The 24,836-nt window shown below is 41.8% G+C and overlaps 1 protein-coding gene across 22 annotated transcripts in view; it reads right to left on the bottom strand.

Moving 5' to 3' along the window:
* The window catches only part of Ttc3 (tetratricopeptide repeat domain 3), a 99,847-nt gene that overhangs the window by 5,799 nt on the left and 69,212 nt on the right, over positions 1-24,836 (bottom strand). For 17 of the 22 annotated variants that reach the window (XM_039088473.2, XM_063270621.1, XM_063270625.1 and 14 more), the window contains 13 exons: positions 24,086-24,250; positions 20,808-21,831; positions 19,533-19,598; positions 15,070-15,219; positions 11,899-12,038; positions 9,776-9,844; positions 8,069-8,165; positions 6,269-6,369; positions 5,637-5,727; positions 5,060-5,161; positions 2,850-3,190; positions 813-939; positions 531-665 (listed from right to left, as the gene is read on the bottom strand). In XM_039088473.2, coding sequence (XP_038944401.1) covers positions 531-665; positions 813-939; positions 2,850-3,190; positions 5,060-5,161; positions 5,637-5,727; positions 6,269-6,369; positions 8,069-8,165; positions 9,776-9,844; positions 11,899-12,038; positions 15,070-15,219; positions 19,533-19,598; positions 20,808-21,831; positions 24,086-24,250 — 2,608 coding nt within the window. The remainder of the gene's footprint in view (positions 1-530; positions 666-812; positions 940-2,849; positions 3,191-5,059; positions 5,162-5,636; positions 5,728-6,268; positions 6,370-8,068; positions 8,166-9,775; positions 9,845-11,898; positions 12,039-15,069; positions 15,220-19,532; positions 19,599-20,807; positions 21,832-24,085; positions 24,251-24,836) is intronic. The other 5 variants (XM_039088461.2, XM_063270616.1, XM_039088467.2 and 2 more) reach the window with 3 other exon arrangements.

Below are 24,836 nucleotides of genomic sequence, written 5' to 3'. Positions count from 1 at the left end.
TATATATATTTACAATAACAATTTAACACATGTGCCATATAAATAAAACACTTATTTTCTTTAAGGAAAACAAGATTTACACAGCAACGTCAACTCTTGGGTACATCTAGGCGATGTCATTATCTCCTTCCAGGCAGTCAAGGGAAGAGCAGAGGTAGCATGAGCATGGCTACTCCACTGCTGCCCAGGCTCAAGTACAAAGGCCTTGCTTACACAGAATAAAATTATCCAGAAACAGTTTTCCCATGTGATTTACAAAATCAACACACTTGATCATTTGCAGATATGCAGGCATAGCACAAAGCTGGGTTATGCCCAGGACAGTCAGGGCCTTTACTGTACGCAGGGTCTTTGCTCTGGGTACCAGATATGAATGCATATTCAAATAAAGCAAACTCTGGTCCCTATTTTAGTCTCAAATAAAAGAAGCTTCAGAGTGAAAAGGGCTAACTTATGGATTAAAAATTCCGTTCCCTTGCTGTCCCATCGAAGAGGAAAACAAGCCATGCACTCACACAGTTGATACTCACAGGGACATCATCTTTTTTCTGGCCTTTGGTTTTAGCTGATGGTCCAGCAGCTGCCAAGGGTGGACTCGGGGAAGACTTGGACACAGAGGCAGCGGGATGAGCCTCAGATGTCTTCTTGTCCTTTCCTGGATTTGGCTTCCGAGGTGATGAGGAGGAAGAGAGATGAAGTGAGTTACTGAGCCTGGCCACCATCTCCAGTCAGCTGCTCTCTGTGCACTGGCGTCTGAATTAAAGCTTCCTATTCTCATATTGTACAAATAAGCACGATGATGAACATCTTACCTTCTTCTTCTTCTGTTCCTCGACAATGTGTTCTGTTACTCTCTCAACAATCTCCTCAATACTTAATCCCGAGAATGAGTTCTTGCTTTTGTTTCTAACTTTTTTAATAAAACCAGAAAGCTCGGAGCTGGAAGGGAAATGTGGGTGATAAATAACAATATCGACTCAGTATCATTATCAACACACACCAGACCTAATCTTGCACACAGCTAACTGTGACCACTGCAGAGAGAAGGGTTTGATTAAAGAAGTGGTTGACCAGTTAAAGTGCATGTTGCACCTGTAGAGGGTCCATATTCAGTTCCTAGCAATCATCAGAGGCCCCCACACACTGGCAACTCTAGCTTTAGGTATCCAGGAACCTCCTTTGGCATCCATGGGCACCTACACTCATATGTACACCATACCAGACACATGTAACTAAAAAAATTAAACAGGGGCTGGAGAGATGACTCAGTGGTTAAGAATACTGACTGCTCTTCCAGAGGTCCTGAGTTCATTCCCAGCAACCACATGGTGGCTCACCACCATCTGTAATGAGATCTGATGCCCTCTGCTGGTGTGTCTGAAGAGGGAAACAGTGCACTCACACACATAAAATAAATAATTTAAAAAAATTCAACAAAAAAATCTTTAAAGTACTTCAACATTACATTTTCTGTTTTTGCAACAGGGCCTCACTGTGTAGTGCTGGCTGGCCTGGAAGTCACTATGTAAACCAGGACCGACTTGACCTCATAGAAATCTGCCCTGCCTCTCAAGTGCTATGATTAAAGGGATGGACAACAACACCTGGCCTTCAGTAATAACGACCCAGCTACAGCTGCTGCTGAATGTCAGGTCGGCCAACAGCAGAGATCAACAAACAGTGAGTCTGTGTGTGCACATACACAGGGCCAGAGGTCAACACTGGGTGTCGTTCCCTGTCATTCTCCTGTGTATTTTTTTTGAAAGTATAGACTTGATGTCCAGTGGGCCCAAGGAGTCTCTCTGCCTGTCTTCTTTGCCTCTGCTGTGTTGACCCCTGAAGTGAGTGCCTTTGCTGCCTTTATGAGGGTGAAGGGGATCCGAGCTTTGGTCCTGATGCTTGCCTAAGTACTTTACCAGACTGAGACATCTATCTCCCCAGCTATCTGCCCCAGACGTTTTAATGACTACTTTGTTTCTAAATTTCAATTTCATAGTCTGTCATTAATCTGAGAAAGAAAATACAATGCAGGTACAAAGGGCAGTGCTGTCTTTAGCAGTCCACAGATCCTAACTTTGGGAAGCAGAGACACAGTGAAGTGTGAGAAGCCACACTCAGCCTGATAAACAGCGCTTGTTGACTGAGGCATGAGACTCACACAGGTCCCTCTGTGATATGTGCACAAATCTCCCTTCTGAATTCAATCTAGTATTTCCACCTTACACTTCTAAGAAGTCAGACTTCATGTTTGCAAAATGTAAGTTGCCTGTGTTCTTTGCTATGTCTTTCCCACTATGATACAGAGCTACTATTTTACACCTCATTTACTGATTCCACAACAAATAATGTTGGTGTATTACAAATCTCATTAAATCTTAGATGGGCTCTGCTGCTGCTGGGTTACTCAGTGGTCAATTCTTCCAATCCTGATACAAACAAAATAGCAGTTACATGTGGCCTGGATGTATACCTAAGTGTTAGAGATTTTGTCTAACAAGGAGAGCGCCCTGGGTTAATGTCTATCACTACACACTACTATAGTCTCAAGAGGCAAGAAATGAAGTGCTTGTTTTTCTCAGCAAAATGTGTTCTTTTCACAGCAGTCTGTAATTGGCCATAGTTTTATCTGACCAGGAAACAATTCAATGGCCAGGCACGGCAGCATATACCTTTCATCAAAGCAGTCAGGAGGAGAGGCAGGTGGAACTCTTTAAGTCCAAGATCAGTCTGGACTACATAGTGAATTCCAGTCATCGGAGATACACAGTGATGAAACCCTGTCTCCACAGGACAGTAGCAACAAACACCAAAGAAACAGTTAATGCAATATTTAAGAGTCACAACTATACCTGGCATAACATGGGAATATCACTGACAGGTGTTCAATAATACTGTTGAAAGGATTTTTTTGAGACTGGCTTGACCTCGTGGCCTGCCCAGATGGTTTTTCATCAGCCTCAGGGTTCTGTTCTGATGGAGACACCTGGCTAGCCTTCTTAACCTCTAACTGTTGAGCACCTTCTGGATGATGGGTAGGCGATCCCAGTGACAGTTCTGGAACTTCCTCTGAGCAGCCACTATCAGGCCCTACATACGGATCGTTGAGGACTGCTCCAGTCATGCTGTCTACACAAGCCACTAGCCCGTGATCCTCATGTCTTGAAGACTCAGAGAGTAACTGAGGATGAATCTGTGGAGTAAAGACCACAACAGCTAGGTCGCTTAGGGCTTGAGTGAGAGGGAGGAAACCAATCGATCTCAGAGTACGCACGCAGACAACGCAGTGCTCCCTCAACAAGCTTGAATACACCGAGTAAACTTTTAAAATATCAGCAATCATAAATTCTCATTAGAACACATACAGATGTGTGACTTTTAAAACAACTGTTATTTTTATTAGTAAAATTAGAGAAGTGCCTACTTGACAGCTCTCCGTCCACTCTACCTAACCACACCTCTGTCCTGGCAGCTGAGCTCCTGCTAATTTATCAGAATGACCTGCCCTAGAACTCCCCAAAGCTGTCTCCACTCATCTAAGACAGAGAGACACAGCATTGTGGTCTCTCCAGGCTCATCCTGCAGCTCTCTGTAGTGCTTACCTTTTATTTTCTGCTAGAGGCCCAGATCTGAACTCTAGACTCCTCTCTCTCCTTACTTCCTAGTCTAGACTTCTCATCTGCACATCCATTTGGGTGATCTGGAGAAACCAAACTCAATGTGCTCAAATCCAGGTTCAGTAGCAGTCTCTCATCCCACCATGACCCAGCGTTCTCATACAGCCACACTGCTCCAGTCTCCTCAGCAGCACAGGTCTTCCTCTGTACTGCTCCCAGCTTGTCTCCCCTCCTCCACACACTGTAGAGGGTCATGGGCCAAGCACAAGTCCTCTAGCCTGGTCCTCTTATCTACTCCTCCCTCCAGTTCATCTTTGTTAAGCATTGATCTCATCACAACCTCTGACTAGAAGCCTAAACCACAGCCTTCCTAATGATCTAAAGAACAGCTCACACTTGGGTCTTTGGCCCTTAAGTGTTCAAGTCCCTTCCCCCAAAGAACAGACTGCGTGTACCTTTTATTTCTAGCTCCCAGCATGTGCTTTGTTCACTGCAACTTCAGACCCCTCTCCTAAACACTACCCTCTCAACCCCTTCCTACCCTAGGGAGGATTTATGTCACTAGGGCATCCACACTAGTGGCTGGAAAAAATATCAGCATGCTTTCTTTGTGACTGTGGTCTAGAGGTCTGTCTTCTCATAAGCCTGTAGAACTGAGAGCCTAGCATACATTTAACCTTGATCGCTATCAAATACTCAGTGAACAAATGAGGGAGATATGAAGCGCAAAATAGTTTCCAAGGATACTTTTTTACACAAGTTCCTGTTACACTGAGAGGTCTCTGAACTTTGAACATGAAAATTTTTTGAATATTTACTAAATTGTAAAGAGTCCAATTAAGTCCTGCATGTCTTACACAAAGCATTACTTGCTTTGTACCTGATTTGGAAACAGACTTAAGATTTTGATGCCACCAAGTATCTAGAAGTTTAATTTACACATGTATTTCTTTATATATAAATTTAGTGATAGGTTGTCCTTTGACTTGTCACTTCCCCATCTCTGCTTCTTGGTGTATCTGAGATTAGAATTACAAGAAATTTAATTTCAGATGGTGATAAATACTGTGGCTTCAACCACACACATCTGTTACTCAGACTACTTTTGTACATCCTAGACTATATGTAGTTCATTGTCACACACACACACACACACACACACACACACACACACACACACACACCTTGCAGCAAGAAAGCAGTCAGACACTATGGCACACGAAAGTGACAGAAATGCATCACAGCATATCTTCTCCTGTTCTCATGCCCGATTGAAGAAACACTGATCCATTTACATTAGAATGTTTAAAGCTTGAAAGCTACCCACAACAACAAGGAAACATTAAGACTAATGCATTCCCGTTTTCAGAGAACAATCAATCACACTTCTTTGGAGAGTTTAGGAGAACAATGTGGTTATGCACTTCTTCACACTGATAACTCACCATTGAACAAGCAGGAAATAAAAGCTCAGAAACCTGTACACTGGAAAGGTCACTGAGTCGAGAGCCACTCTTAATAGCCTTAATTTGCTCTTCAAACTGACACTGTGGGTAGAAGGGAAAATGTGAAGTTTCTAAAATATTCCAAAAGAAAACCACTATTTGCAGCTAACATGTTTTCTTATCAGATAATTTACATGACAAAGAGTTTGATGAAACTTTAAGATAATCATTCTAAAAACAAACAAACAAACAAACAAACATACAAACCCATGCACCCAAACCTTTTAGCCCACAGGCTTCTAGTGGGGAGAGGCTGTAAAGGAAAGCAGGGTGGCCCTCCCAGGCCCCATGATCACTACAGCAAGAAAACTGTTTCTCACAAGAGTGAGCTCCGGGGAAGACCTCATCCTCTGAATGCTGGAAGCCTCTGAGAGCCAATCCTCTAAGATAATTTCATGAAAAGTTCACAGTAATTCAACAAAAACAATTGATAACATTAAAAAAAAGGAATGTTTTAAATATGAGAATTAAAACCATCATAATGATTTCAGTATAATTATGACGTTTTCTAACTTACCTTTGTGTTCTCAATTTCTTCTGTTACAGTAGAAAGGAATGTTTCCCACGAAAGTATATCACACTCCACATCAGGATATGCTGCAGAGTCACTGGAAAATTTTAAAATAGGAAACTGCTTAGTATCCACTTTACAGAGGGGAAACATTAAAAAGCATTTAAAGGTAAACAGAAACAAACTCAAAATAAAAAGTATTTTTTGAAACTATAAATTTTGGACCAGGTATGGTGGTGTAAACTTTAGTCTCAGAACTAGGGAAACACAGACCCTAAGAAAAAAGCTGTGTGCAATCGATACCCAGTGGCAAAGAGAGAGCCAATCTCCCCCAGTGGAATCTCACTGGGGACTGCCAACACAAAATGAATTCTATGGTTTTACTTTGGGCGTTTTGGCTTTGTTTTGTTTTGTTTTTTGTTGTTGTTGTTTGTTTGTTTGGTTTTTTTTGGGCATACTGGTCCCTTACCTATTTATTTTCATTTGTGTGTGTGTGTGTGTTGGGGGAGGGTAAATGTAAGATTGTGTGGGTAGGGATGGGGCACCATTCTGGGCAGACCTGGGGAGGAACATTTTTAAATTCGTTTTTGCTTTAAGTGTTTCTAGTGTTACTGGAAGAAGAGTGAGGGGCCCTGTACCTGTTCATCAGCTTCAGGCTTTTAAGACAGGCTTCTGCTTGTGTTGCCACGCCCTGCAGTTTACAGACTTCTCGCTCCTTCCAGTTCTCAAGCACAGACACCTGTCCACATGTTAGAGGATAAATGTTTAACAAATGAAGATGTGCAGCTACTTAAAACACTGACATGTAAACCTTGTAAAGTACTTTCCAGTTTCTCTTTAAATAAAGTGTGATGGCAGCGTGTTAGAACATGAGCATGCGGTCATTTTACCAGGTAAACGGGAATGAGAACTTAAGAATTTGAAAATGGCACCCAAAGCATATACATCAATGACACCACACAACGTTCTGCTTAGCTGCACACAAGCACAGGCCAGCTTATAGCTACACTGGAAGACTCCATGACCCCTCCTGCCACAGTCAGTACCCAGAGGCCAAAGCCTCCCAAGAGGGAGGGATCTGCAGCACTGACATCTGGGGCACACTTGCAGCTTTCCCTACAAGGTAACTAGCTATTGTATAATACTGTGGGCGACACAGAACACCTTGTTTTAATTCAGGTCAATAACCTGGACAGGGCCCTCCAGCCAAACCAGCTGCTGAGTAGCATAAAATGTGAGCTGAACAGGCTGAGAAAATTGGTAGGCTGGCATTCCGTTGGGCACGGAGTACAGCGTTGGACACTGGCTCTTTACCCAGCTTCTCTTAGAAGCACTGCACAGTTAACAGGTAACTGGGAAGTCTGCTATTTCCAGACTGTCCTTAGTTTCCCAGAAAAATCACAGATGTTTTTAATAACAAGCAGAACTTGGTTTTAAAGTAAGTGTCAGAAATTACATTTTAGAAAATAAAGAAAATAAAAGCCAGGAGTCAAGCATCACCAATTCCTTTGCTTCAGTATACCAATATTAATAGTATACCAATATTAATAGTATACCAATATTAATGTGTATTTCTCTAGGGGATGGAGGAGTACTCAAGCAGACACCTAAATTTACACACACACACACACACACACACACACACACACACACACACACACACACGTATATATTTAGTGATAGGTTGTCCTTTGACTTGTCGCTTCCCCATCTCTGCTTCTTGGTGTACCTGAGATTAGAATTACAAGTCACTGCCCCAGTCAGAAATATATTTTATTAAGTAGGTTCTGGTGTATACATGTGCATACACATGTGCACACATATAGGGGTCAGAGGTCAATCCCTGGTGTCATTTCTCAGGTGATATCCACCTCTTTTGTTTATTTAAGACAAGGTCTCTCACTAGCCTGCAACTTGCTAAGTAGGAGAAGCTAGCCTGCAGGTGAACCTCAGGGATCTTTCTGTCTTTGCTACCCCGATGCCAGCTTATTACAAAATACAAATTCCAGGCATGACCTCTGGTCCTCATTGTTGTTCTGCAAGCACTTTGGTAACAGAGAGGCATCGCTCAGCCCAGGGATTTCTTTCATTTGCTCTTGAAAGATTAGTAAATATTGGTATATCTCATGGTATGTCACTTAATTAAATTTAATATATATTTATGGGCACAACTCTGAAACAAGTAAAAAATTTTGGGATTAGGGATATAACCCAGTGGTATGTTTGCCTGGCAAGCATGGAGTCCTAGAACTGAAAAGAAGGAATAAAAACTAAAAATCCACGGGCAAAGAGAAATAAGGATTATTTTATTAAGAAATGAGATTCTAGAGGACAGCCTACTTCTGACCGCCCTAGTTCTGTGAACAGCATTATTCTAACACAAAGAAAAACGAAGCAAAGCCCCTGCCTCTGCTGCTTGCCAAGCGTCCTGGACTCACCTCTGCAGCCACAGCTCTCTGCTGACTCTCTTCATAGAGCTCCTTCCCTTTCCTGACAGACTCCTCTACTTTTGCCTTCTCATCTGTGAGTGCACTGCTGTGAAGAATAAAGAAAAAAGCTTGAAAACAAATCCAGCCATCGAGATCACAAGGATGTCATGTGCCAGGTCAGCTTTGAAATCACATCAGGCTTCCGAGACTAACTTCCTGCCTCACTTCCCACTCACTGAGCGCTCTGCACTCTCGAGTGATCAAAGCAAGATAAGGAATCAAAGGCCGTCTCTGGAGTAAGTGCACATGAGGGCACAACACCAGTTTGTGTGACTGAGTGTCTATGCATGTGAACGTGTGTGTCGATGGAGAGCAGCAGTTAACGGTGAGTGCGATTCTTTTGGAGTGCAACTGTTCTCAAACGCTGAAATTCCATTATAAGACACAAGAAAAGGAAATGGTGACCTGCCTAACGATGTTCATGGCCACATGTCTAAAACCACCGTACAGAAGCCTGAGTTACACTACAGCAATGAGAACACGGTGTTCTGTCTTACTCCTGTGTTCCTCCCTGGCTTCTGACCTTTTCCAGGTGGCCCACCCCTCCCATTATCTCTCTGCTTTTGTTTTCATTTTAAATACATTTTCCTCTGGAACCTGTAAGCTCTCCCACAGTCCCTCTCTGGTGTCATGACCTCTGTGCATAAAAGCTAAAGTCTACAACCTGCACAAAAGAAAACACTGCAGAGGTGTCTATAAGTCTAGAATGTCTGCTTACTGTGTCTGCCAGCTCCATCATGGACACACACTATGAAAGGCACAGAGATGAGGGGAGCGAACAGAGTTTGCAGATGGCATTAAAGGAGCAAAGCAAAATATAAGTGCTGATCTCTGAGACCTAGCTCTGCACAGAGCAACACAGTATCCATTAGTAAGGATTACAAGAAAGCCCTACAAGTTCACAATGAAACCTATTCAACAAACTTGCAATAACAGAACAACACACTATGACTCCATGCTGAGACTAGAGTCTCAAGTGGCAGTAAAGTCATTTTCTACTGATGGAGATGGAACCAAGCCAAGCTCCTCATACCAGAAAAGCACTGTTACACGCCCAGCTCAGAAGAGTGCTTCAAGCACATTTTTAGTTTCAAGTTAGTTGGGGGGGGACCAGGCATGATGGTATATGCTAATAATCCCAGAACTTGAAAGGCAGGCAGATCTATCTGTTCAAAGCCAGCCTAGTCTACAAAGTGAGTTCTAGGACAGCCAGGACTACACAGTTGAGACCCTAGTTAAACAAAACAAATAAAACAACAACAACAACAAAAAGGAGAAATGATAGTGATAAGTCTAGGCATTTTTATACTGACAATGGGAAATAAAAGTAGAAACCTGAAATATATACATATCCAAGCCTTAAGAAGTAATTAGGAGAAGCAGATAAAGAACAATGTACTTAAAAGTCTTGTGAGACCAGACTAATTAAGAATAATTAAAGCTGGGCTGGAGAGATGGCTCAGTGGTTAAGAGCACTGACTGCTCTTCCAGAGGTCCTGAGTTCAAATCCCAGCAACCACATGGTGGCTCACAACCATCTGTAATGAGATCTGTTGCCCCCTTCTGGTTTGTCTGAGGACAGCTACAGTGTACTTATATATAATAAATAAATCTCTTTAAAAAAAAAAAAAAAAAGAATAATTAAAGCTTGGTTGCCTGATTCCAAGGGACTGGTCCGGCTGTGATTCACATTCTTTATCTAATCCATCATTTTTCTGTGCAGACCTGTAAAAGCAGTCACAAACACTCATTACCTCTCAGGTTTTTTCAGGACAACTTCACACAGTAAACTGCACCCATGTCAACAAAAGAACCCTGTGAACTCAGACTACCTCCTTCGTGCCAGTTTTACTTATTGTCTCCATGAGCATGATGTACCAATGGAATAACTCTGAAAGTAATCAAACGACACCATTGTGGTGCTGCTGTCACACACAGTCAATCTTTAGTTGACAGTTATAGATAGGGCTACTGGCAAGAACAGAAGCATGGTCCAGCCAGGTTCACGGTCCAGATTGCTAGACCTTGAGCAAACACAGCAGTTGTTAAGTCCCTGAGCTTGGTGCAAGGCTCAGCAGCGGAAACTAATCTAAGGGATTGTATGGAACTATGTTGAACAGCAGGAGTTTAAGAATGAATGGGTCACAGAGTCTTGGCCTTGTTCTAGTTTGGTTTCTTTTTTTTTTTTTTTTTTTTTTTTTTTTGGTTCTTTTTTTCGGAGCTGGGGACCGAACCCAGGGCCTTGCGCTTCCTAGGTAAGCGCTCTACCACTGTGCTAAATCCCCAACCCCCTAGTTTGGTTTCTATTGCTGTGTATGGAGGTTTGAGTAAGAATGGCCCCCATAGACTCATATATTTGATTATATGGTCACCAGATAGTGGAACTATTTGAAAGAATCACAAGGGTTAGGAGGCGTGGCCTTGTTTGAGTAGGTGTGGCCATGTTGAAGGAACCACTGGGGGTGGGTGGGCTTTGAGGTTTTGAAGCTCATGCCAGGCCCAGATGTCTCTTTTTCTACCCACGGGTCAGGATGCAGCTCTCAGCTATCGCTCTAAGCACCTACCTCCCCATACTCCCCTCCATGCTGATAATGGACTAAGCCTCGGAAACAGAATGCACGGACCAGGTAAATGCTTTCTTTCATAAGAGTTGCTGTGGTCATGGTCTTTTCACAGCAATACAACGGTGACTAAGACATTGAGATATACGTCATTACCAAGTCAAACTTAGGTATGTCAGCTCTCACTTCTAGGTAGGAGTCTATGACAGAGGGAATTCAAGGCAGGGCCTCAAGCATGAGCAGAGAGATACCACGTAAAACTGTTTGTTGACTAACTCTCCAGCTTACCACATGTCTGGTTCACACTGAGCTATACTCCTTACCCAGTCCTGGTCTGTTCACTTAGGGATGGTGCGACTCAGAGTAGAGTGGGAAGGCAGTCACCAACCAAGACAATTCCTCACAGACATGGACACAGGTCACTCTGATGTGGGCAATGGGCAATCCTCTAACTGATACTGCCTCAGATATAGCCTCTGTGACAATTATGCCCAAGACCTGCAGTTATTAACAAACCCTGCATATCATACGACCAAATGCTAATAATCTGAAGATTTAGGATTAAAAAGAAAGGATAAAATCATTCCCCTGAACCTTCCTGCTGGATAGAGCTTTGCACACACTTACCCTTCAGTGTAAGAAGGAGCAAGTTCAAGCTCACACTGATGCTCATCTGAACAGCAGCTGGTTCTTTCTTGCCTTTGTTTTAGGCTGCACTCACTTTTATGTAATTTATCTGAAAACATGCCAGCTCAGACAAAGTTCTAGGCAAGAGAACTTTCCAATGAATGTTTTTGAAATGATATAAAACCACTGTGAAAATAGTATCTTTTTTTTTTTTCGGAGCTGGGGACTGAACCCAGGGCCTTGTGCTTGCTAGGCAAGTGCTCTACCATTGAGCTAAATCCCCAACCCCAAATAGTATCTTTTAAAAAATGATTTATTTACTCTTATTTTACATGCACCGTTGTTTTGCCTGGAGTGTGAAGGTGTCAAACTGCTTGAAGCTGGATTACAGACAGTTGTGAATTGCCATGTGGCTACTGGGAATTGAATTTGGGTCCTCTGGAGGAGCATCCAATGCTCTTAACCACTGAGTCATCTCTCCAGCCCCTACAAAGGTCTTTACTTATGAAATTAAATACAAAGAAGGAATGAAAAGAATCAGAAACCCCAGGGTATTAAAATAATGTCATCCATCCTTTAGCTGTTACTTACATGTCACTGGTATTGATAACCTTTTTAATTTTTTTCTTCAGGGCTTTTAACCTTTCTTGGATTTCTTTTTTCTCTTGATGCCACTTTTTAATCTCTCTGTCCAAATCTTGGAGGAACCAGTCTAATTCCGTCTTTGAAATCTAAAAGCATTTTAGAAAATATTTGAATAACCATGGCAATACTTTCTAGGGAAAAAAAGAACAGTATCTTAGTATATGCAGCACCTCAAGTCCAGGGAGCTGGCACCCTGGGGCAGGCACACTACCACTTCCAGCCCCAGGACAGTCAACACACTGCAACCACACTGGACCAAAAGCACTCCCTACAGGAAGGTACTTGGAAGAAGTTTGTGTATCCATTGGACTGACACTTAGGGCTTCAGCCTACATAGATCCCCACCTACAAGTAATCTGCACACATTTTACCTAACAAGTCCAGCAGTTTTTGTTTGCTTCTAGAAATATAAATGAGGTACCTGTGGCTGGCCATTAAAGGAATCTGGACTGAGTACCTGCCTGAATTTCAGGTAGTGTGGCAGAGAAACTCTGGAGGCAATGCTGGTTTGCTTCTCCTGCAGGGTGAGGGTCAGTGCCACTCCCAGACCTATTCCTCAGTTCCTTATGAGCGGCTGGTTTTTGAAATATGTGAACATGGAAATGTTAAATAGTGTCCGGTCTCAAATTCCACAACTACCAACTAATGCTTAATAAAATTCTGTACTCCTATTTGCTAGAGAAAGACTAACTGCCTAATTCTTACTTGAGGTCCCGATCCTGTTCCTGCTTAGGTTCAGAACACACTGAGAACAAGGATTCAGTTACAAAAACACAGGCTTTCTCACTCAAATGAATGGTGCACCCTACATTAAACTGCTCAAATACAATAGGAAGTAATGGCATTAAAGTAAAAAATGATACAGACCCAAGAGGCCATCTCCCTCTGTTCTTATGCCTTAGACACCCAGGGTGGGTTTCCATGCTTTTAGCCATGGTACTGCTAACTAGTCTACTTCCTGCAAGCCTGAGTCCCACCCACTTCAGAGAACAGTCTGGATGGATGTGACACATGGGCTCTCTCTTACAACATGGCAGGAGCAGAACAGAAGTTCTGTGGTGTCCACTTAGGTTGGTCTTGTCCACATTTTCCCTTCTCATAGAATCTTGCCAATTCCAAACATGTCACATCATTTCTGTGACTTAGATGGCCCCATGCCTACCATACTTATAAGCTCCTACATTCTACATGGTTATTTTTATTTCCAGTATCAATGTAAATCTGCTTGCTGTGCCACTGGAAGCCAGGCCACCTCCGTTTATACTTTGGGCCAATAATCTCACCTGTGATCTGGCTTTTTGAAAGTGGGATGGTTATGTAATAGCATGAGAACCTACTTGGCAAAACTGCCTATAGGAAATCAGTTAACAAAAGCATAAAGAATTATAACTATGTGTGCGTTTGCACAATGCTCACAGAGAAAATATGACCTGAGCTCATATGCTGCTTTTAATCACCACCTGGCAGCTTCATGAAAGGAAATGATCATTCCCACCTACTCCCGTGTAGACTCAACCAAAGAAGATCAGATTCAGAATTTAAGAGGGTACAAAGTACCTGAACAAACCTGTTGTTTGAGGGATGGAATAATTGGACTCACCATGTGCTTGAGTACAATCTTAACTCCAGATCCAAACTGCACATAAAAGAAAAAGGTGCTGGAAGAACCTGGTATGGGCTGCCTGCCTATGCTCCCACCAGGAATGAGGCAAAAGCACCTAGACTCAGAGTCCAACCTAGATTACACAGTAAGACCCCCCTCAAAGCCTGAAGCCTCAAGGGAACGGGAGCTAGAGAACAGCAGTCAGAGCCGCTGCTCTGTCAGTCTTCCTCTTAGCTACGTCGTATCCCATTGTAGACCATCTGTACAGACATCAGGCTTAATGGACTATATAGGACACAGTACTGTAAGTCTGACTACCAGGTTGTGAAGCCAGTGAAGCCTCTATCACAAACGTCACTCATCAAATGACACATCAAGTACTATGTCCCCAAATCTACCCGTAACTCAAACAGGAGGCCACATGGATGTTCAAATTTTCCTGAAGTAATAACACATTTGTATCACTTTATTAAACCTCTCAAGTGGTTTATTCTAGTTATTTACTCAAGTGGTTTATTCCATGTATCATATGCTAAACAGGCTTTAACTTTTTTTTTAAAGCTGGTATTTTTCCCAGACAGAGAGCTGAGCAGACTGTCCCTAGTCTGATCTCTGTGAACAGGCCTAGGAGTGCTGCCACGAACTTTTCTTTATAAACCATATCCTTTCTCCCAAATATACTCCAATTTCAATAAATAAGTTTCCAATTAAGGTCACATTAAGCTAATTTCCTACGACTTAATGTATTACCCCAGATGTTACTCCAGACTTCTCAAACCATTTTTTTTTCCTTCTTAAAAGGGTATTTCTATTCCCTTTATGAATAGGAAGCAGTCATTTCTTTAAAAAGGAGCATGATTTTCCTCACACCTGTCATCTCCTTGCCACTAAAGCAACCTGGTTTTCTGCCGACTGGTACTTCACTATATGTAACTAACAGAATTTAAACTAGATACTCCAGGACGTCAATGCAGTACAGGCTCCACGAAGTCTTCTGACATTTCCTCGGGAAGAAGAAGGCAGACAGAAGCAGAGCCAATACTTAGTAACCCTCACTGTTTACCACAGAGTTTTACCCCAAATCTTCCAGAGAAGCAAACTAAAGTTCAGTGAAATTAAGTAACCCAAGTGCCCACTCTGTTAGAAGAGGTCTGACAGAGTTACTGGAGTAGAACCAAGGGTGACTCCAGGGCTCACATCTGCAACCTCTCCTGACAGTGCCTCGCAACGCAGACAGGAATTAAACTTAGAATTAAACACAGAAGAGTTTTAGTTAACCAGACAAGTGAATTAAAGATAAATTGAATTCCAGATTTACAGTCCTTTTCTCAAAGCAGTTGGTAAAAGTTCTACATCACTTCAAGCAACACTGCCACTAGGGTATGCTGCAGAGAAAAGCGAAAGCGGATATTAAGAAAGAAACCCTTGTGTGGGCACTGGAGCAGTTCATACCGCAGCGTGAAGCTGACAAGCACACTCACCGCAGCCGATCAAGGAAGCTCAGGCAGGCTTACCTTGTTCTCCTCCGCGTGCCTTTGCAGCTTCTCCTCCAGGTCCCTGGTCTCCTGTGAGCTCCTGAGTTCCATCTGCTCACACTCCTCACAGGCCACCTGAAGCTGCTCTCTGAGCAGGTGGCACTCCTTCTCCTTCTGGGAAAGGTCCCCCTAAGAGTGAACCACAAGAGCACCAATGAACAACTACTGAGAATTTAGGATCTGTTCCAAACTGTCTCAAAGGAGAATAACAGGAAAAGGAAAATTTATACGGGAAATGCAGCACCAGCTCTTCTTTGAACTATTATTTTACTACTAAAATTTGTAATAAACCTTCCCTTTAACTTTTTATTGATTTGTAAGTTTTGCCTCATGCATCCCCATCCCATTCATCTTCCTGTCCCTTTGTACCCTCCCTCTGCCCTTGCAACCTTCCCCAGGAAAGGGAAAAAAAAAGGCTCTCTAGGAAGGATTTGCCTGGAAACCACAGGGTGCCAGAGCTTTACACTGTGCCATTGGTCACTCAAGGCCTCTGGCTTCTGTTCCACTCTCACCAGGACTCCTCTCAGATACCCTGCTGCTGCCCTGTCTTGGAGATCCTGCATTTTTGGATCTGCAGGGCTGGCTCCTTCATTACTCCAGCAGTTCATAGGTGGGGTAGATGTTGAGGTGAGCCAGCTCAAAGCTCTGGATCTGGGCCTGGATGGTAGCTGAGCTTGTCAGCCTAGCAGCTCTCATACCCACACCAGCAGGGCAAGCTCCCCAGCACTGCTCTGCTTAGCTGACCCAATGCTGCAGCCAGCAAGGGGCAGAGCCAGCCCTCCCGCTCTCATGACCCCAGGGCCAACCTGTAATTTAACTTTTCAATCTAAACACTAATTAGTTCTGAAAGTTTGTTTCCTAAGAGCATAATAGCAGATCAAAGTTTAATTTGAATGTTATTTTCTATATTAACATTAGGGACTATTGTTAGGTTTTAAAGGTTGCATATACATATATTTTAAAGACAAGTTAAACACATTAAGTGTTGACATTAGCAAATGTCAAGCAAGTTGTTGGTAATAAAAAAAAAAAACCAAGGGGGCTGGAGAGATGGCTCAGCGGTTAAGAGCACTGACTGCTCTTCCAGAGGGTCTGAGTTCAATTCCCAGCAACCACATGGTGGCTCACAACCATCTGTAATGGGATCCGATGCCCTCTTCTGGTGTGTCTGAAGACAGCTACAGTGTGTTCACATACAAAAAATAAATAAATCTTAAAAAAAAAAAACCCAACAAATTAATACCTAATAAACTACTTTTTGTTATCTACCATGGATTATCTTAAAATCAAAACAATCAGAAAAAGAAGATGTGGTTGGTACTGTTCTATGAAATGTTGACAAACAATAAGTATCACTTACTATGTAAGGCTTTTTCAAAGCTCTCATTCAGCTAGAATTGCTGAATCACATAGTCATCTGAAGAAGGCACTGTGAGGCATGGAAGCCTCCTGGTCAGAGAGTCCTCCTGCAGAAGTCATGCTGCAGGACAATCCCACAGGAACCAACCCGTAGCCATCTTGAACAACTTCCTGCCCCTTCCCCACCTCAGCACTTTGCAACTAAAAAGGCAGGGAACTCAGTAACTGAAATTATGCATTGTATCAAAGCACTGTGAATTAATTACCAGAAGCACAGCAGACAGAGCAGAGAGCTTTGGCGGGAGGGCTTTAACTCCTGTCTGTGCAGACGGAGACTTTAACATAAACGAACCTTCAAGCCTACTGCGACACACCAGCAAGCGTCACTGGTAAACACTCCAGTTACCTGTTTTTATTCTCAATTTGGCAAAAGAATCACAACAAATATGATATTATAGATAACTTCTACATCCCAAGTCACCAGCAGAGATAGCTGGGACATTAAATGGTAGCTTTATGCTATTATATGCTATTATATTTAAATTTCACTACATTTTTATAAGAAGTATGCATTTTTACCTTTTATAGGTCAGAAAACAAGTATGAAAGGTGTGAAGCAACTTCTCAAAGTCCTGGGAGAAAACTGTAGGCCTAAGACTCAACGCAAATCTCAACAGCTAAAAAACAACCAACCACCCCGACTTGTATCAAAGCCTAGAAACTAAGAACTACTTTAACACAGCCCTTGTCAATATTCCCAAGGCTGACTCAAGTTTCAACAATGACTTACTAAACAACAGAGCCTACCTGATGTAGAGCTAAGTACAACGAAGGAACCTAGTAAGAGCTCAGCTACCCAGGATATGTCGTGTTAAACAGAGAACCGCTCACTGCAGCACTGTCTATATAGCAGACACAGTCTAGATGTTCAACAATTAAGAAATCAAAGAATTTTTCACCTACTCTTGCAAAAAAGTAAGCAAACATGATGTAGTTCTCTAACAGGAACAAACAGAAGAGTGCAAATTTCAGAGGCTTTAAAACAAGACTCCCATCTTTTAAAAGGTATCGTATAACTGTATATAAATGATCAAGTAAGGTTTTACCTAAAAATATACACCTTAAATCATAGCACTAAGGAGGCAGAGGCCTTGAATCTATCTATTGAGTTCTAGGCCAGCCAAGAAGACCTTGTTTAACAAACAAACAAAAAAACCAAAAACTAAAACAAACAAAAAAAACAAGAAACAAAAAAATTTAGCATAGGTGCAACAATGGTAGATGATTTTCAGTTTCTTTCTCATAATCCCTAGTAAGGTGTACTGAAAAGAAATTAATGGCTCTTTAATATAATTTATGGAAACTATGACGGTCTTGTTCAGACTGCATGGGCAACACACTTGTGTCTACTACAGCTGCGTCAATGTTAAAGAACAGCACAGAATTACAATGCATGGCACAGCACATCGTAGCCAAAGATGTGGGTGTCAGAACTGTCTCTGCTTTTGGGCTGTTACACACACTGAAGCGTCCATCCATTAGAGTACAGGTGACTCCATACTGCACCCCAGAAAGCCTCCTGTTTCTTCTTTCAACGCCATGCGTGTGGGACCCATTAGTGAATGACTAAAAACCACCAGCACCGCTTTTACTGGAGCTTATATGGTCTCATCAATTCCTATTTTTTTCTTATGGATATGTAAAACCTTCCTTTGATAAGAATATTTACTCTCTCAAAACCAGAATTCCTAACCTGTTCCCTGGTTGTTGACCAAGAGGAACTGACAACAGTTTTGTTTTTTCTTTGCTACTTAAAGCCAACCGATTTTGAGGTAATTTGTGGTATTACAACAGAGAACTATTAAATTCTACTTAGATTCACAAGTATAGTAAAGCTGTTCTGAATTAACCAAAAAAAAAAAAAAAAAAAAAAAAAGGGGGGGGGGGAATCAATCTTTTCATTGTCACACTATCCAACAAAGCACATGGGCATGTCTCTTCATCAAGGCTCTCAATAGCAGTTTTGCTGTCTGATACCAATTTTTGCCATTAAGAATAGAATACTGTCGGGGTTGGGGATTTAGCTCAGTGGTAGAGCGCTTGCCTAGGAAGCGCAAGGCCCTGGGTTCGGTCCCCAGCTCCGAAAAAAAGAACAAAAAAAAGAACAAAAAAAAAAAAAAAAAAAAAAAAAAAAGAGTAGAATACTGTCTCTTAATAAGTTGATCTTAGTGTATGGAAAATATTTATCTTCTATGCAATTACCTTTCAATTATTCTGGCCTTAATTTCTGTAAATAATGATACTTATACCCCTTTTCTTTCTTGTTCCTAAATTTTATTAGTTAATAGTTCTAGAACAATAATAAACACTAGTGGTAATGTTTCATCTTTAAACAAGATAACGGCTTTTACTGTCAAAGAACATTGTTAGCATGCTGAGATATAGCCACTCCTATCTTCTGATGTTATTCATATAATAACCTGATTTATGAATTAATATATGATCATCTTGTAAGTTAAAACAAAGACAGTATTCTTAGAATTAACTTTGTCTCCTCCTCAAATGTCAACAAAAAAGAATTTTTGTTTAAAGATTTACTTATTTATTTATTATATCTAAGTACACTGTTGGGCTGAAGAGATGGCTCAGAGGTTAAGAGCACTGTCTGCTCTTCCAGAGGTCCTGAGTTCAATTCCCAGCAACCACATGGTGGCTCACAACCATCTGTAATGGGATCTGGAGCCCTCTTCCGGCCTGCAGGCATATGTGCAGGCAGAAAGCTGTATGATGTATACGTAATAAATAAATATTAAAAAAATAATAAGTACACTGTTGCTGTCCTCAGACACACCAGAAGTGGGCAGCAGATCCCATTACAGATAGTTGTGAGCCACCGTGTGGTTGCTAGGATTTGAACTCAGGACCTCTGGAAGAGCAGACTCTCTGAGCCATCTCTTCAGCACAAAAAAAGTTTTTTGTTGAAGTCTAAATAAAGTCTACTTCATTTTGGGACTAGCTGGGTCCAATTCAAATATGTCAATAAAACTGATGTATATAAACAATTTAATGTACTTGTGACTTACCTGTTGTCTTTCAAAAGGTGCATATGGCTCAGTATTGACTTCCTGATGTATCAAGCTCCTGGACACCTATGGAGTGAAACAACTGCTTACAACTCAACCAACCACAATAACACTAGTTAAAGCAATCCACTTTGTAATAGTTTAAAACATGCCCATAATTTTTCTAAGGATTTTTTTCTATTTAGATTATATCTTTATATAAAAATTTCATTCAGAAAATACTATGAATATAACCAAACTTAATACTAGCATTTAACATTGTTTGTTTTACATTTTACCATGTTTTACATTCAATACTAGTCGTAACATTCTTTTTTCAAAGTTTGCTAGAAAGCAGAAGATTTAAGGGAAGCCAAATTGAATAAGGATTTTCAGGAACTCACACCAAAAGGCCAACTACAGAGAACCCTGACGTGTTTGCATGCTTATTTATTAGGAAAGCACTTACAGAAACTACTCATTTCTCTCCATCTGGCTGTCTTTTACAACTCTCTTTCCCACCCCCTGGTTTTACAGAACCTGGGCATGCGTGTATATATAGTCCAACTTCTTCCCTTTACCTTATGTCCCTGTTACTTATTCAATGACTTGCCTGGAACCCAGAGCTTTGTACATGCTAAGCAAGTACTCTCTAACTGAGCCCCACTTTCACGGTCTCTTCATTTTCTGGGGAGCAGCAGGCAGCACATGCAATGTTCTATGGGGCAGTCAGCTCAGATGGGGGCCCTCTCTTCTGACTTTGCTGTGAATGCTGCATCAGCCAATGAAGCCACCAACGGAGCCACTGTGGTTGGAAGTGCATGTACCTCCTGTGAAGCAGCCATAGGACTCCTATCTTTTCCTTATTAAACACAGAAATGATGTTTTGGCTCCACTGCTAACTCTGTTACCTTATTTCTTAGCAGTATAGACTGTGGTAGGGGATACAGACTATTGTTTATCACCTCATCCAACGTCCTCCTGACAACACAGGTACTTGTGATGCTTACAGAGGCGTTTTTATTTACAGGTGGAGAAGTTTTTACAACCACTATGAAGCCAACTACTTCTTTTAGTAAAAATAATGGCACTGAAAAGGCAAATTTAGCTCTTGCACCATCCTTTTTCAGGCCATTGAGATGTCTCAGTAAAAGCACAGTAGGAGGGAATAACTCCTTAAAGTCGTCCTTTAAAGTTCACGTATGATGTGCACATGTGTACCTTTGCCAGCACACACATCATGCACACAAAAGAATAGTAAGTTTTTAAAATATCCTTTTCTCTTTCAAGCCTTACCTGTATGGCAACCGACGGAGCTGGTGGAACATCTGTTATTCCACTGACGTTTTCTAGAGAAGCTTCCCACAGGCTGTCAGAGCTCCCACTGTGTCTGCTGTTTCCTTCAGGCTCACTCAGAGCTGTCCGGGCATCAGCTGTGCTGCTCTGGGACTTTACGCACATTCCCAAAGGACCCTCCAGGATCTGTGTTTCAGAGGCAGTGTGGTCATCAGAGGCGTTCTCAGTGTTCAGACGATGACTCTCAAAGTATGCAGCGGCATTTCCGTCTGCTCTCTCGCTGGCTACAAAAGATGGTACCACTGGCATGGATCTTGGCATTGGATACTCAGAAGAAATGTTGGCCAAAGGCGTGTAAATGCTAGTGAACTGGGACAGGCTTGGTACCATGTTAATGTACGCTGGCCGAGACTGGGCGATGCCAAATCCTTGAAAAGGAAGGTATGTGCAGAATCCTGTGACCAGGTGTGACTGAGTCCAGTAAGTTGGTTTGGCATCTTCAGGAGCTGGTGTGGGGGAAGGAGAAGCATCCTCACAGAGTGGTGTAGGCAAGTCAGGAGAGACAACTTCCAGTCTGCTGTCCTCTGAAGCTGACCCAGAAGAGCTATCAGAGTCCAGCTGGGGCTTCAGATCCTCAGCAGCTGGTGCTGAAGAGTCAGCAGGTCCTGGTATGGACGTCACATCCTCAGCTGCTGCTTCAGACTTTACATCTGGCTGAAATTCCCTAGCAGTTGGATTTAGTGGAAGTTTAACTCGTAAATATTCTCCTGTTTTTGAAATTTCTTCAACTTTAGTTTTAATGTTTTTCTTCTTTCTTTTTTTCTTGAGTCTTGAGGCAACTTTTTTCAATGCAATGCAGTTGTCAATCACAACAAATCGAGGACAGCCCAGGAGGAACGACTTCAGCCCTCCTGCCTTCTCCAGTATCTGGCGAGTTTCTTCAGGGAAGAACTCATATTCCTCAGAGAACATCCTATCACTCATATCCAAGGGGCCGTGCTCTTCCAGCAACTGAGAGAAGTAACTTGGAAAAATATGTTTACATTGGGTTACAAGAAAGTACTTGTTTTGGTTTTCTCCTCTCAAGGCAAGTATTTTACTTCTGATATCAAACTCTCCCAACAATACAAACCAGAAGAAACACAGGGCTGACTGAACTCAGTGCTTCAACAATCAAAACTTCACCTGCCTGGAGAGCTTAACATAGGATCTAGAATCTTGTGCACACCTGGCAGACGTTTTACCAACTGAGCTATGTTCCCAGCTCTCTGTTCAACGTTTGGTAAAATGTTTAGGAAAAAATGTCTTTAAGCAGCAGTGGACATGTCACAGCTGAAAGAAGACAGTATTTAACTTAAGAGCTCCTAGCAAAAAGAAACAGTACCATCCTACGCTACGACTATTTGAAATGTGACACAAATGCACTTCAGGTTTCTTAGGTCCTGAAAAGTATCCTGAGGAAGTGTATACGTTGGATTCAAAGACAAAGCAGGATTTCTTCATACCTTAGTGTTTAAGAGTCTAGGATCAGTTAGTATGGCTACTTAGGAGATAAAAGAAGCTAAGAACAAGAGACCACAGTCTTATGCCCATTTCCATTTTTGCTGAATTTGGAAGTTTTCTGATCTCCCATTATGACCCCTTCAAAGTCTTAAGACTGTAAAATAAAACAAATATTTCTTTATTTAACCAGAGGCTAAGAACTGAGCACACTATATATGGTAGTGTAAAAAGTAATACTGATAAAGCTAATTATACCAGAGCTACCAACATCTGCTGCCCATGTGTGCAACATTTGTTAATCTGCAGTGTGGCAGATGGATTTACAGGACGCAACTGCAGCTGATGCCAGCACTAGGGAGAGGACAGGCAGGGGCCTTCAAAGGCCCTCACCCTTCCATCCCAGACTAACTTTGTAGTTATTTCTAAACTGCCACTCAAGAGTTCTCATAAGAAAGTTGATCAATATCTCATAAAGTGAGACCTAGACTGACTAGTCTCTCGGGAATGACAGAATGAGGTGAAAATAAGGAAAAGGTGATACTGTGCATAAATGATGGGGGTTTCAGAAGTTAGCTTTTGCATTAATTTCCACTAGGTTTTATTCTGTGATATCTTTCCTTAAAGAATCAAGTACCATAAAACTTAATGTGCAGCTCAAAATGGCCAGGTATTTGTAAACTTACGAATTCTGTGAGCTATTCACCAGGTTAGTTATTCACATCACTCGCAGTTGACTATGAAGTTTACATTTGTCTTAGGGTTTACTGCTGTGAGTAGACACTGTGATTAAGGCAAATCTTATAATGGCAACATTTCACTGGGGCTGGCTCACAGGTTCAGAGGTTCAGTCAATTATCATCTAGGTGGGAACATGGCAGCATCCAGGCAGGGATGGTGCAGGAGGAGCTGAGAGTTCTACATCTTCATCTAAAGGCTGCTAGTAGAATACTGACTTCTAGACAGCTAGGACTAGGGAATTAAAGCCCACACCCAAAAGGCCACAACTACTCCAAGGCTATAACTCCTAATAGTACCACTCTGTGGGCCAAACATAATACAAACCATCACAACACTCATATTTTAAATCCTTAAGTACTTCGTATCTAAAGTTACTTAAGAAAAGCACATTCCTTTTTTTCATGACCAACACAAAAGCTGTGGTACAGCGCTCCCAATTTTCTCACTCTAGCTGAATAATCAGAATCAGAGCTGAAGTTGTCAGAATATACAGGGTTCCTTTTTTCAATAAAAAGGCAACACTTGCCTAAGTCACATAACTTGTCACTGCTGTTGTGAGGTGTCAGACAACCCATCAATACAAGGACAACAAATATTAGTGATAGTGTTCTTTGCTAATCAAGTACTTGGAATTCATGACTACAAGACTATGCTATGGCTGACTGGTAGAGGGGCACCATCACTTGAAATCCTGGTTTCTTGGAGCCCAAGTCAAGAGTGTTGCAAGGTCAGTGCCTGCTAAGTTATGCAATGGAATGCTGTCTCAAAAACCCCAAACCATGGGTGAAAGAAAGCCTGGTTCAAAGTATCAGTAGCAGCAGCTCAAACTGAAAACCAATTATGATCTGTACTCCAAATTTAGTAACAAAAAACCTTCAATAAACTTTGTGAAATACACAGCAAAAGTTCTGAACATTTCTCCCAGACATTGTGAGTGAAACAGTATACATTTTAATAAATATAAGAAACACAAACCAGACATCTTTGATGTCTGCTTGGTAGGCTCCCAAGTGAGCTATAGGAACTAGGCTACTTACTCATACAGAGTTGAACATTTCTGTTTGGGGTTAATATCCCACAGCTTCTTATTTCGGACAACATACTCGCTGCTGTGCTGGTCGTAAAGAGCTTCGAACTCTTCCACATCTTGCCGAAGGTGGTCAGGCACTGCAAATGGTCCTGCAGAATCTGAATTGCGCCTGCTGGGTTAAAAACAATTCTGTATATCAACTTCTGGGAAGGAATATTTAGTTGCACATGAAAGCACTAGAGGACAGGATTATCAAAGAAACTATAAAAAATAAAATTAAATAATCAAAATAAAATTAATAATCTCAGTTTTGGACTACAAAAATTTACCGCCAGAGAATACAGAAAAGCTAAAATTAACAGGCTGGAGAGCTGGCTCAGTGGTTCAGAGCACTTGTTGATGCTGCAGAAGACCCAGGTTTACAACCATCCATAACTCCAGGTCTTGGGGATCTGGCAGCCTCTTATGACTGCTACAGGCACCAGTAGTACACAGACATATAGGTTGGCAAAACACTGACACAGTAAATAAAATGCATAAAACTTAAAACACCCAACGGTTACAGTCAAGAAACCCTGTAGTTCACATTCTTAATAAACACTTCTATTTCCTAAGAGCACAATTTTTTTTCAATATTTAAAAGATAAAAATCAAGGCCAGGCGTGGTAGTACATGCTTTTAATCCTAGCACTCAAGAGGTGGAAGCAGGGGGATGGCTGGGAGTTTAAAGCTATTCAAGTATGGACATCAAGTTTCAG

This window comes from Rattus norvegicus, chromosome 11 (genome assembly GCF_036323735.1).
Source record: "Rattus norvegicus strain BN/NHsdMcwi chromosome 11, GRCr8, whole genome shotgun sequence".
Taxonomy (NCBI): Eukaryota; Metazoa; Chordata; class Mammalia; order Rodentia; family Muridae; genus Rattus; species Rattus norvegicus.
This window is presented reverse-complemented; position numbering and strand designations above follow the sequence as displayed.